This window comes from Capsicum annuum, chromosome 11, assembly GCF_002878395.1.
Source record: "Capsicum annuum cultivar UCD-10X-F1 chromosome 11, UCD10Xv1.1, whole genome shotgun sequence".
NCBI lineage: Eukaryota > Viridiplantae > Streptophyta > Magnoliopsida > Solanales > Solanaceae > Capsicum > Capsicum annuum.
In genome coordinates, this window is record NC_061121.1 from 4083196 (window position 1) to 4094432 (window position 11237).

General features: G+C 30.3%; 1 protein-coding gene across 1 annotated transcript; it reads right to left on the reverse strand.

The window, feature by feature from the left end:
- Window positions 1-8700: 8700 nt before the first annotated feature.
- On the reverse strand, window positions 8701-10624 carry LOC107847951 (AP2/ERF and B3 domain-containing transcription factor RAV1). The gene has a single exon (XM_016692568.2). It carries the CDS (start codon window positions 10127-10129, stop codon window positions 8942-8944), a length of 1188 nt encoding a protein of 395 aa, XP_016548054.2. The 5' UTR covers window positions 10130-10624; the 3' UTR covers window positions 8701-8941.
- Between the last annotated feature and the right edge of the window lie 613 nt (window positions 10625-11237).

The following is an 11237-nucleotide window of genomic DNA, read 5'->3' on the forward strand; positions in this document are numbered from 1 at the left end:
AAACAACGAAGAATACCAATTTCAAAATTTTCGACGACCTTGAAGCCGGAAACAATGAACACTACCGAATTTAAAATTTTCAATAACCTTAAAGTCGGAAACAATAGAGAATTTTAAAATTTTCAACGACCTTCAAGTCGGAAACAATGGACAATACCCATTTTAAAATTTACGATGACTTTAAAGTCGTAAATAATGGACAATAGCGATTTTAAAATTCCTGACAATCTTGAAGTTGGAAACAATGAACAATACTCATTTTGAAATTTTCGACGAATTTGAAATCGAAATCAATCGATTTTATGCTTGGAGATAAGAAAAATGATAAATTAATTTTCGATGTCATTGATGAGTTGTTGGATGTCATTGTTTGTAAGAAGAATATGAAGATGAAGAAAGAAAGAAAATGAATAAAGAAAAAGAATAATTAAAAATGAATAAAGAAAATAAAGAAATATTAAAAATATTTTTTTTAATAAAAAAAATCGTTCTCACTCTCTTTAAAGAGAGTGAAACACACTCTCTTACTATGTCAGCGTTCAGGGGTAATAATTTCACTTTAAAATAGTTCAGGAGGTAATAGGTCACCTTTAAAGATTAAGTGTGTAGTTGAGATTTTGACTAAAAGTTAGGGGGTAATAGACTATTTTTTCATGTATAAATAACATAAATGCTAATCTTTTAAAAGTAACTACACTCTCTCCCACTTTTTTAATTACTTTACTCTCTCTCCTTATTAATATACATAGTACATTCTGTGTATATGTGGGATTTTTGTAATATTTTTAGGGAGTTGGGATTTTTTGTAATATTGAAAATATAATTTGTGTATTTGTGTAATTTTTAGAACATAAATTCCAACAGTTTGAAGTTTAGTTACAGAAAATCCCAATATTTTGCATGATTATTGAAAAATCCCAATTTTGGATCTGCTGGGATACACAAGCTCCCAATTTTCCAACATTTTGGAGCTTAGTTACAGAAAATCTCAATATTTTGCATGATTACTGAAAAAATACCGATTTGGGATCTGTCGAGATACATAAGCTCCCGATAATTCCAACGAAGATATGTTTTTTCCTTTGTAAAGATACATAATTAGCTCCCGATATATTTTTAAAATTTTGGGTCTGTCGAGATACATAATACATCCAATGAAGATACATTTTTTCTTTGCAAAGATACATAATTAGTTTTTGATACTTTTTTTTTATTTTGGGTCTGTCGAAATACATAACATATCCAACGAAGATATATTTTTTTCTTGTAAAGATAAGTAATTAGCTCCTTATATATTTTTTTTCATGTACGGTCTGTCGAGACACATAATTAGCTCCTCGATACATCCAACGAAGATGCATAATTAGTTAGGTATTAGTTTGTAAGGGTAAAAATTTGTATAAATATGGTAAGTTAAGGTGTATATTTATGTTACTTCCCTTAATTTCACCCTTGGCCTATTAGTAGTCTTCTACTACCTTATTTTTCGATTTTATTATTACCTATTTCCTCCGTTTCAAAAGGAATGACCTAGTTTGACTTGGTACGAAGTTTAAGAAAATAAACATGACTTTTGAATCCTGTGGTGTTAAATTAAAGATATGTCAAATATACCAAAATGCCCTTCAATCCTGTGGTCTTAAACATGTTATGTGGAAAGTTAGAATTAAAAAGTTGCTAAAAAGGGAAAGGGGTAATTCTTTTTGAAACGAACTAAAAAGGAAAGTAGGTTATTCTTTTCGAGACGAAGGGAGTATTATTTTTTCTACTTTGGTTATTAAACTAATTGTTGTGGTTACTGTTCTTTTCTCTATTATTTTCTATATGATTTCTTTACTAATGTATTTTTATTTCTTGTTATTTTGATATGTTTTACGTTAACCAAGGGTCTATTGAAAATAACATTTCTACCTTCATAAGGTAAGGGCTAAGATTGCATACACATCATACTCCACGGAGTGTTGTTGACCTATTTGTACATTCATTTAAGACGAGTTACAATTTTAAAAATTACACTCATAACCAGTAAAAGATTTTTAGCGCTACAATACCATTGTAGCAAGCTTGAATAAGTGAATCTTGAATTTTTAATATGAACGTTAAGTTTAAATCAAGTTGATGTTGAAATGAACGAAAATTGATAATTTAGAATTCAAAAATGTATCTAAAACTTCAAATATACATGTTTAAAGCTTGTCTTGCCATGGAAAAAATTATCGGAAGTTCGTCTTTAAAAATCACTCATCGTGATCATTTTTAGTCCTCGTCGATATATAATAGGGAAAAGGACATGGGCTGGCCATTTTGAAAAGAAATGGCCAGCCCATGTAAAAGTTGGACAATTGGAGCCAGTAGGCCCAATTTAATTCCGTTTTTTAGCCATTTGATCCGTCAGTCGCATGCAGTCTCTATACCCAATTGATACACTTTTATACCATATTGATACACTTTTATACTGCATTGATACACTTTTATATCACATTGATACACTTTTATACCACATTGATACATTTTTATACAATTATTGTATAAAATATGTATTTGTATTTGGTATCAAAGATTCATGTATTTGATTGATAAAAAAGAAGAGAAACAATTACAATGTTGTAAAATCATATTTGACTGTTAGAAAAACTATACCAATTAGAAGTGTGGGGTTAACACAAAATTCATTACTTTTCTGAGTTTATTGTGTTAAAAAAATGCAAATATTCTGTCTAAAGTTATTGTCTAGCACTAATTTTCTTTCTTCCAAAAATATATTATTTTATTGATGCGTTTATGTTTTACTTCCATTCACTATTTTTATTCTCCCTCCATAAAGTCAAAAATTGTGTGCTGGCTATGAGGTTTGTTAGACGAAATCAATGCATCCTCTGAATCAGAAATGGGCTTATACTATTTACTTAACATTTAAAGGGAAAACGCTGAAGATAGTAGCAAAAAAGGCCTAAATGGCTATATTTTGAAATTTAAAAATCAATGGCCACTTGGCCGGAATAATTTTAGCCGAGTGGCTATTCTTGTCCTTTCCCTATATAATAATGTATATTCAATGTATAATATACACAGTGGACCCTTGGCCCAACGATATAACAATACACTAATGAGTTATCAACATCATTGTGTTGAAAGTAGGTTTGTTTCATTGAACCTTTTATCAACAATTGTTCAATGGGTCATCTTGTGCCCCAATCTAATATGATCAATATTTATTTTTTCAGCCCATATAATTCAAAATTTATTACTTATTATCATGAAATTTTAAATTTTACAAATGAAATTCAAGATTTTGTCATGAAATTTCCCTTGTAAAATCAAAAAATACGGTAATAATAACTATTTTTAAAGACATAATCAAAGTGTGATTAGTAAATATTTATTTTTTTAGCCTTGGTGGATAGAGTTACCTGATATCTGTGGCTAGTGGGAGGTGGCAGGTATTCCTAGAATTTAGTCAACGTATGCGAAAGCTGACCCGAACACCACGGTTGTCAAAAAAAATATATATTTATCTAGTGGCCGGTCGCAATTTACAATAATAATAATAATAATAATCATTCAAACGATTAATAGATTTTGATAGAGTGGTTACTAAGTACTGCTTTGTTCTTTATTATGGATCTCGATTCGATCAATCTTGGATATAAACTCATCCTTGTCAAGAAGCGTTTTGCCTTCAAATATAAAATTTTTTGACAATCGAGATTTAGATGACCGTCTCTAATAAAAACACCGAACACGAGCCGAAAAAAAAAAATTCAAATAACAATATAGAAATAGAAAATCAATTAATTATAAACAAACAAAAACTTCATTTTTTTTATTTTTTTTGAAGATGCTAGAGTATATGCTACTGACATATTATCCATCTTCTCTTATCTTCCTAAGGTTAATGTACCAAAAACAAAATCAAATAATATAAGAGAAAATAATAAAAACATGGAGTGGACAAACATACCGTACAACATCTAGTTGCCTGTTAAAGATGGTGCACTCCTTGTCTCAGATAAGGTTGTCTCTTGCACTTTCATGTACATACATTCCGGGCGGAGTTAGAGGGCAGAAGGGGTTCATATAAACAATAGTTACGGGTTCAGTAAAAAAATTTTGGATCAAATTCGGTATTTGTACATGTGTGAAAATTCATTTTATGCATGTATAAATAATCTGACAAGAATTCAGTAGCCAAAAACATTTTAATATTTCTGAACGTTATAAATTGAAATTTCTGACTTTGATTCTGTTGTATATTAAGATTAAACTTTTTTTGTTATAGATGAACTCGCTTGGTTTAAATCATGCCTCCTTGTCTCAAATAAGATTGTATCTTACACTTTCATGTACATACATTCGGGGCGGAGTTAGAGGGGCAGAAGGGGTTCAGATAAACAATAGTTACGGGTTGAGTAAAAAAATTTGGATCCAATTTGGCTTTTATACATGCGTGAAAATTCATTTTGTGTATGTATAAATAATCTGCCTAGAATTCAGTAGACAAAACAATTCTAATATTTCTGAATGTCATAAGTTAAAAATTTTGACTCTGATTCTGTTGTATATTAAGATTAAACTTTTTTGTATATACGTCTAGTAGATGATGAACTCTCTATTGGTTTAAATCATGCCTCTATTGTATATAACTATGGAAAAAATCTCATCTTCAATTATTGGAGGATCGAGGACGAAAAAAATGTGAGTTTAGCTGAATTTATTGCTTTTGGCTTAAATTTTTTTTCTTTGTGTGTGTGTATATATATATGACAAAAGGAATTTTGTATCATAATTAAGTTAATTAGCTTCATTAGATGGGGATTATAATCTTCTCTTGCTGTAATTCTTGACTTTGTATGAATTTTTTTGGTTAAAATACAAAAATTATAACAAACAAACATGGTTGAGATGGATGGTTGGGGTTCTTTCATGCCTTAATAAGAAATTTTTGGTTAATTTAATGCCCGGAAATAAAAAAAAGTCATGTTGGGACGCCTCGCCCTTAGAAATTCATGCAAAGCATATGACTTCAATACAGATGCTGGACATCAGTTGAAAAAAAAACAAAAGAAAAAAATAGAGAATTTTAATTTAGAGGTAAAATTCATATATTTAATTAATACAATATATACCAAGAATAATAGTCCTATAATATATAAGAAGATCGTGGTTGAACATGTTATAATACTCTTTAACTATATGAAGTTTCCAAGAAAAATACATCATGACTTTATAACAGAAATTAATTGACTTCATCTTATTTTAAGATGCCATTCAAGAATCTTATTTAGACAAACACACATGTGAAGATAATCTCTTGACATTTTCAGTTTTTGCAAACTAATTTAGAATCTTTAATCTTGAACTAAATCAATAATATTTAAATTAAAGTATCCAGTTGTATTTGCTAGCTTTTCTAGTTATAGAAAGAGATTTGATTCTAGTCATGTATTATTCTGTAGTCTATTAATTATATATATGCATGCTTTTCGATATTTAAAGGAATTAAATATGAAATAGGGAATTAACTATGAAATTCATCGTTAATCTGTCACAAAAAAGAACGAAAAAAATATACTTACTATTGTAATCTTACATGTTAATCTGTCACAAAAAAGAACGAAAAAAATATACTTACTATTGTAATCTCACATGTGGGATCTGAAAAGTATAAAAGTGTGTGTAGAGCTTATTCCTATCTCGTGGAGATAGAAAGGACTAGTGACGGATATGAATTTTTACTGATTTGACTGAGTTTAAAAAGGACAGTGTGGTGCACTACGGAGGGCCTGTCGAATCACAAACGACTATTGTATGCAAGTTTACGGTGCATTTATATAAGACGTTGTTCCACAATTTGAATCCTTAACCTCCATGTCACATCAACTTTTTCAGTTACGTCAAGGCTTTCCTTCAAAGCAACTAATGTTATCTATTGCTATTATTTTTGTAGTGCTTATTTTGTTTAGCCCGGGGGATGATTGTATGGTCTGGTTATAATTATCCTCCTCAGATCTTACTCGCGGAATATTTTATTAGGTATATTGTTGATGTGAAAAAAATTCATGCATCAATTAACAACTATGCATGATATTGGATTCGATTACGTATCATTTGACAACTATATTAATTATTATAATTAGCTGAACATTTTCTTTCTTAAAGAAAACTTTGATGATAAGAAACAAATACGATGAACCAAATTAATAGCTTGTTAAATTTATTAAAGAAAATATTATTATTGTCTGGAAAATAGTTGACAAATATCATATATTTAAAGAGTTTTTGAGACAATAAAACAGATTATAACAGACTTTCACCCACTACGAAATATTTGTCCACATTTTACTTTAGTTCATAGATTCAGTACATGAATCTGGACTTTTTTTTTTTTTTTCGAGAAATCATATACATGATTGATCATGCATATTTGTTTTAATTAGTGTAGATAAAAATAACTACTTAATTAAATTAATATAAGTAGTATCTTTAATAATGTGCAAGCCCTTGAAGAATATACCATATATATAGTCGAGATTCAACAGTATGAAATCAAAGTATGGATCAAAAATCTCAACTAATTGTATATCTTCGTTTGATATATCGGGAGCTAATTATTTATCTCGACAGACCCAATCGAAAAAAATATATCGGGAGCTAATTATGTATCTTTACAAAGGAAAAATGTATCTTCATTGGATGTATTATGTATCTCTACAGGCCCAAAATCGGAGAAAATGTATCAGGAGCTAATTATGTATCTTTATAAAGGAAAAAATGTATCTTCATTGGTTATATTATGTATCTCGACAGACCCAAAATCGGATAAAATGTATCGGGGGCTCATTACGTATCTATACAAAGAAAAAAAGATGTATCTTCGTTGGATGTATCGGGAGCTAATTATGTATCTGGATATACCCCAAAACAAGATTTTTAGTAATTACGCAAAATATCAAGATTTTTTGTAATGAAGTTTCAAAATGTCGAAATTTATGTTGTTTATCCTTCAAAAAATAAGGGTAATTACAGTCGAATATCTTCGGCCTTTGGGTGACCTAGTTTACAAAATAAGCAGCATATATATATACGTTATACATATTTAAGTGTAACATATACATATACTTTACATAGTAATATGTATATTCGGAGTATATGTTATGTATATTTTGAGTAATGCTGGCTAATAATTATATTGTAAGTATTTCAAAAAATGAACAACCCCAACATTTTAAGATTAGAAGGGGAAAAAATAAAATTCATACACAGCCAAGAATTAACAAGACTATATTAATATTCCCTCAACATATAGTTGAGATCACTGCAACTTTTTTAATGCTCTCAGAAAAGAAAAAAGAATGACAATAACCAAAAAAAGACCAATAATTGGAAAAAAGTACTAGAAAAAAAAAAGATAAGAGTTGATAGATCAGTTGTTGGAAAAAGGTTCTCAAATGATTGATTCAAATAAGTTTACCTTATATGTATTGATTTCCTAAATATCATCATACGTATAATATTATATCATGTTAAGAATTTTTTTAAACTAACATCACGGTGAATTATTGGATACGATAAATATAAAGACGGTGGATTAATTGACAACGTGTGGTTCGGTTTCAGAGTTGCACACAACAAGAAGAAACTAGCTCTAACCTTCTATCAGTGGAGATAAATATTTAATTACCTGAGTGGCACATGATGAATCTCGAAAATTGACCTATAAATAATATACCTCACTTCCTATCTAGAAGCTACAATTGAACTCTCTCTTTTTATTAATGTTGATATATTTGTAGCCCACCATAGGAGAAAATTATTACCTCAAATAGATTCCTAAATCTGAAACATGATAATATATCATATCATAGCAGGTGAGTTGTAACGTACAACTAATTTTATCATCTTCATTTCTTTTTTATTTCTTCAAAATCATATAGTATATACATATATTTATAATAAATAGTTCTAGTTGGTCGAAAGTTGTGTATGAACATGTAATATTCAAATGGAATAAAACTGATGAAATACCCCTTTTTGTCTATATACAACAAATAGTCCACTAGGCTCAAATGTTATTATCAAAATAAGATTCTTATTATATAAGTTTTTATTGTTAATCAACATGTGTTTCTGTGTGTTAAGAGAGAGAAAAAAAAGAGCTAGAGAGAAGATCAGGTTCATGTATATGCAACATAGAGATATTTTTTAAAGCAACAATAATATTCTCTTAAAAAAGAGCCATGAAATTTGCTAAAAAAAAATTAAACCTAGATATATACACTGACATGTAGTAAAAAAAAAAAACAATTACCTTGCTAAGATTGATCAAAAGATATTTGTAGGTAATATTTTTTTAAATAATTAAAGAGGAGCTTATAATCTTGAAATATTTAAAGTTGTATACATAGTAATAGTGTAAAATCTTTTATATCATATCAAGTCAATTTAATCGATTGTAGCAAGGTTACTCCTCTATTTTTTGGTGATGATTGCGCTATTAAGATTTACTATTGTTGCACATAAATTTAACTTGACGATATAAAAAACTTGTACACTGGAGGTCAAATTCTGATTTAGAGTGCAATCTATAAATATCCGTGGGAATTCAATAACTTTTCTCTAAACTTTATATTTAAATCATAAACTCTAAATTTGAAAAGTCATATAACTAAACTCATTGCCAAGAAATAAACAAGATCTCAATTTTGAAAAGAAGAGATTCACATTTCTTGTTTTTTCATTTCATCTTTGTTTTCATTTCACCTAAGATAGCTCACTTTTGAGCTATTTCTTCTTCTCTAATACTAATATACAATTGATGAAAGTCTTTTTGCAACTTGCAACTTGCAACTTCTAAAGTAAGAAAAAAAAACATGAAAAGGTACAAAACATTAAAAAAAAATATTACAAAAACAAAAAAGGGAAAAGTTACTACTACTACATGTTACAAGGCATCAATAATCACCCTTTGTTTCTTCCTACATGACTCAAATGTCAACAATTCCATCTCCATCATCCTTTTGCCCCCACTACAATTAGCCATATTATTGTTGTTGTTGTTATTATTATCAACAACATTATTTATCGTAGCGGGTATCTTGCATATATTAACTCCGAATAATCTCATCATTTGTACTCGCGGAACTTGAACCTGAGCTTGAACTTGATTAGTAACGACCGGATTTGTGGGGGCCATATTCCTAGCCTTAAAATCGATGTACAATTGCTTATCTCCACTTGTAGATCGCTGAAAACTCACAATATCACCGGCCTTCAAGTTTTTTTCTTTTACGAAACGACTCCATCCTTTGGTTAAAACATAACTTTGACTACTATTCCAATACGAATATCTAAATCTCCAAACTTTACCATTTAAATCTTCGAAATTCAACAAAACCCCTTTCGAGTTATTTCCATTTTGTAATGGAAAATGTTTTTCAGCATGTTGTTTTGGTATCACAAGCCTATTTAATTTACCAACATCACTTGGGGTAACAGCTTTTTCAAATAACTGTTCACGAACTTTGTTGTTGACTTTATCAATAGTACCACCACCACCAAAAAATGAACTTATATCAATAAGTCCATCTTTATTTTTTGCCATGGTACCATCTTTAGTATATCCAAATAATTTCTTACTTTGTTCTAACTCATCGATATACGTATGTTTACGTAACATGTCAACAATCTCCGCCTTGGAATGCGAGTTCAAGAAAGCGATTTCCACATCATCATCACTTTCTTGATTCTCAAGTAAGGGTTTGAAATTAGTAACAGCGTCGCGGCCCCTGAACCTCTGGGCCGCGACGTCATATGCCCTGGCGGCTTCATTCTCCTCGTTGAATGTGCCTAACCAAACCCTTTGATGCTTTTCATAGATTTGTGCACCCCAACGTCCATTTGGTTGAGGGACCACACCTTTGTATTTTGAAGATGGGAGTTTTCTTGATTCAGCTTCCACACCATTTTCACCATCAATTATCATACTACTTGTTCCACTCCCCATCCTACAAAGACTCTCCGGCGGCTTGGTCGTCGTCATCATCGATGGTTGTTGCGATGGTGCCGCCGGAGCAATGGAGAGAGAGTCACTAGTAGTGCTCTCTTGATCTATGCTACTAGTTCCTTCCATTGGTGTGTGTATGTGTTGTTTTGGTTGATGAGAAATGAAAATAACAAGGGATTTTGTGAAGAGAAAAGTACAAGAATTGGTTGTGTAGTAGTAGAGAAGTTAGGAGGAGAAAGAGAGAGTTAGAAGAGTATGAATTGGGTTGTTGTTGATATGGAAAGAGTTGAATATATATATAGGAAAGTCCACCCCATTTTTTGTGTGCAATAAAGATTATTTTTCTAATGACATTAAACAAATAATATAAAATACTACTACTACTACTACTTTGAAGATATGGAGATGTGGGTATTATGGGTCAACACAATGAGAAGAAGATGGTAAGTAACTAGGAAGATTCATTGGTGGTGAAGTGGGGGAGGGCTTTTAGTGGTATATGTCCAAAAGGATTTATTTTAAATTTATGGGATTTTAAATCATATATACATTGATGACGTATAAAATATTTATACAATCAGATCACTTACAAGTGATCATATGTTATTCCATAAAATAGCAACTACTTAACATTCTATAACATATATACATATATATAATATTATATATGTATATATTGCGGTGTAAGGGTGGGAATCTTGAAAGGTTAGATACATCGACAGCGTAAAAAATATTCTTACAATAAGATAAATTATCAACTGATCGGCATGATCCACTCTACCTAATAAAGATAATAAAATAATTTGGGTAAAAAAATAAAATAAAGGACAATTTGATGCACTAAAATTTCTGCAATACCAAGATTCGAAAAAATATCAAATCACAGGGATTTATTGTATTTAACTTTACACCACGTTGCTGTAAGAGGCTGACTATACTGTATCCTAGTGTATAGATATATGGTAGTAATATATATGTGTATGTTGTGTGTGGGGTGGGGGGTTGGGGGTGGGGGTAGGGTGTGAAATGTATATGTATGTGTAGGTTGTGGGCTGTGGATGTGAGGTGGGGTAATAGATAAATGAAGGCCAAGTTGATGGGGTTCACATGAGTGTGGCCACACCTTGTGTTGTTATTGGTAAGTTCATCCCCCCTGAAATTTGCTGCTGTTCATCAGGACCATAAGCATGGCATTGAGCATCTCCCTCTTTATTTTTTCTATTTTTTCCATCTT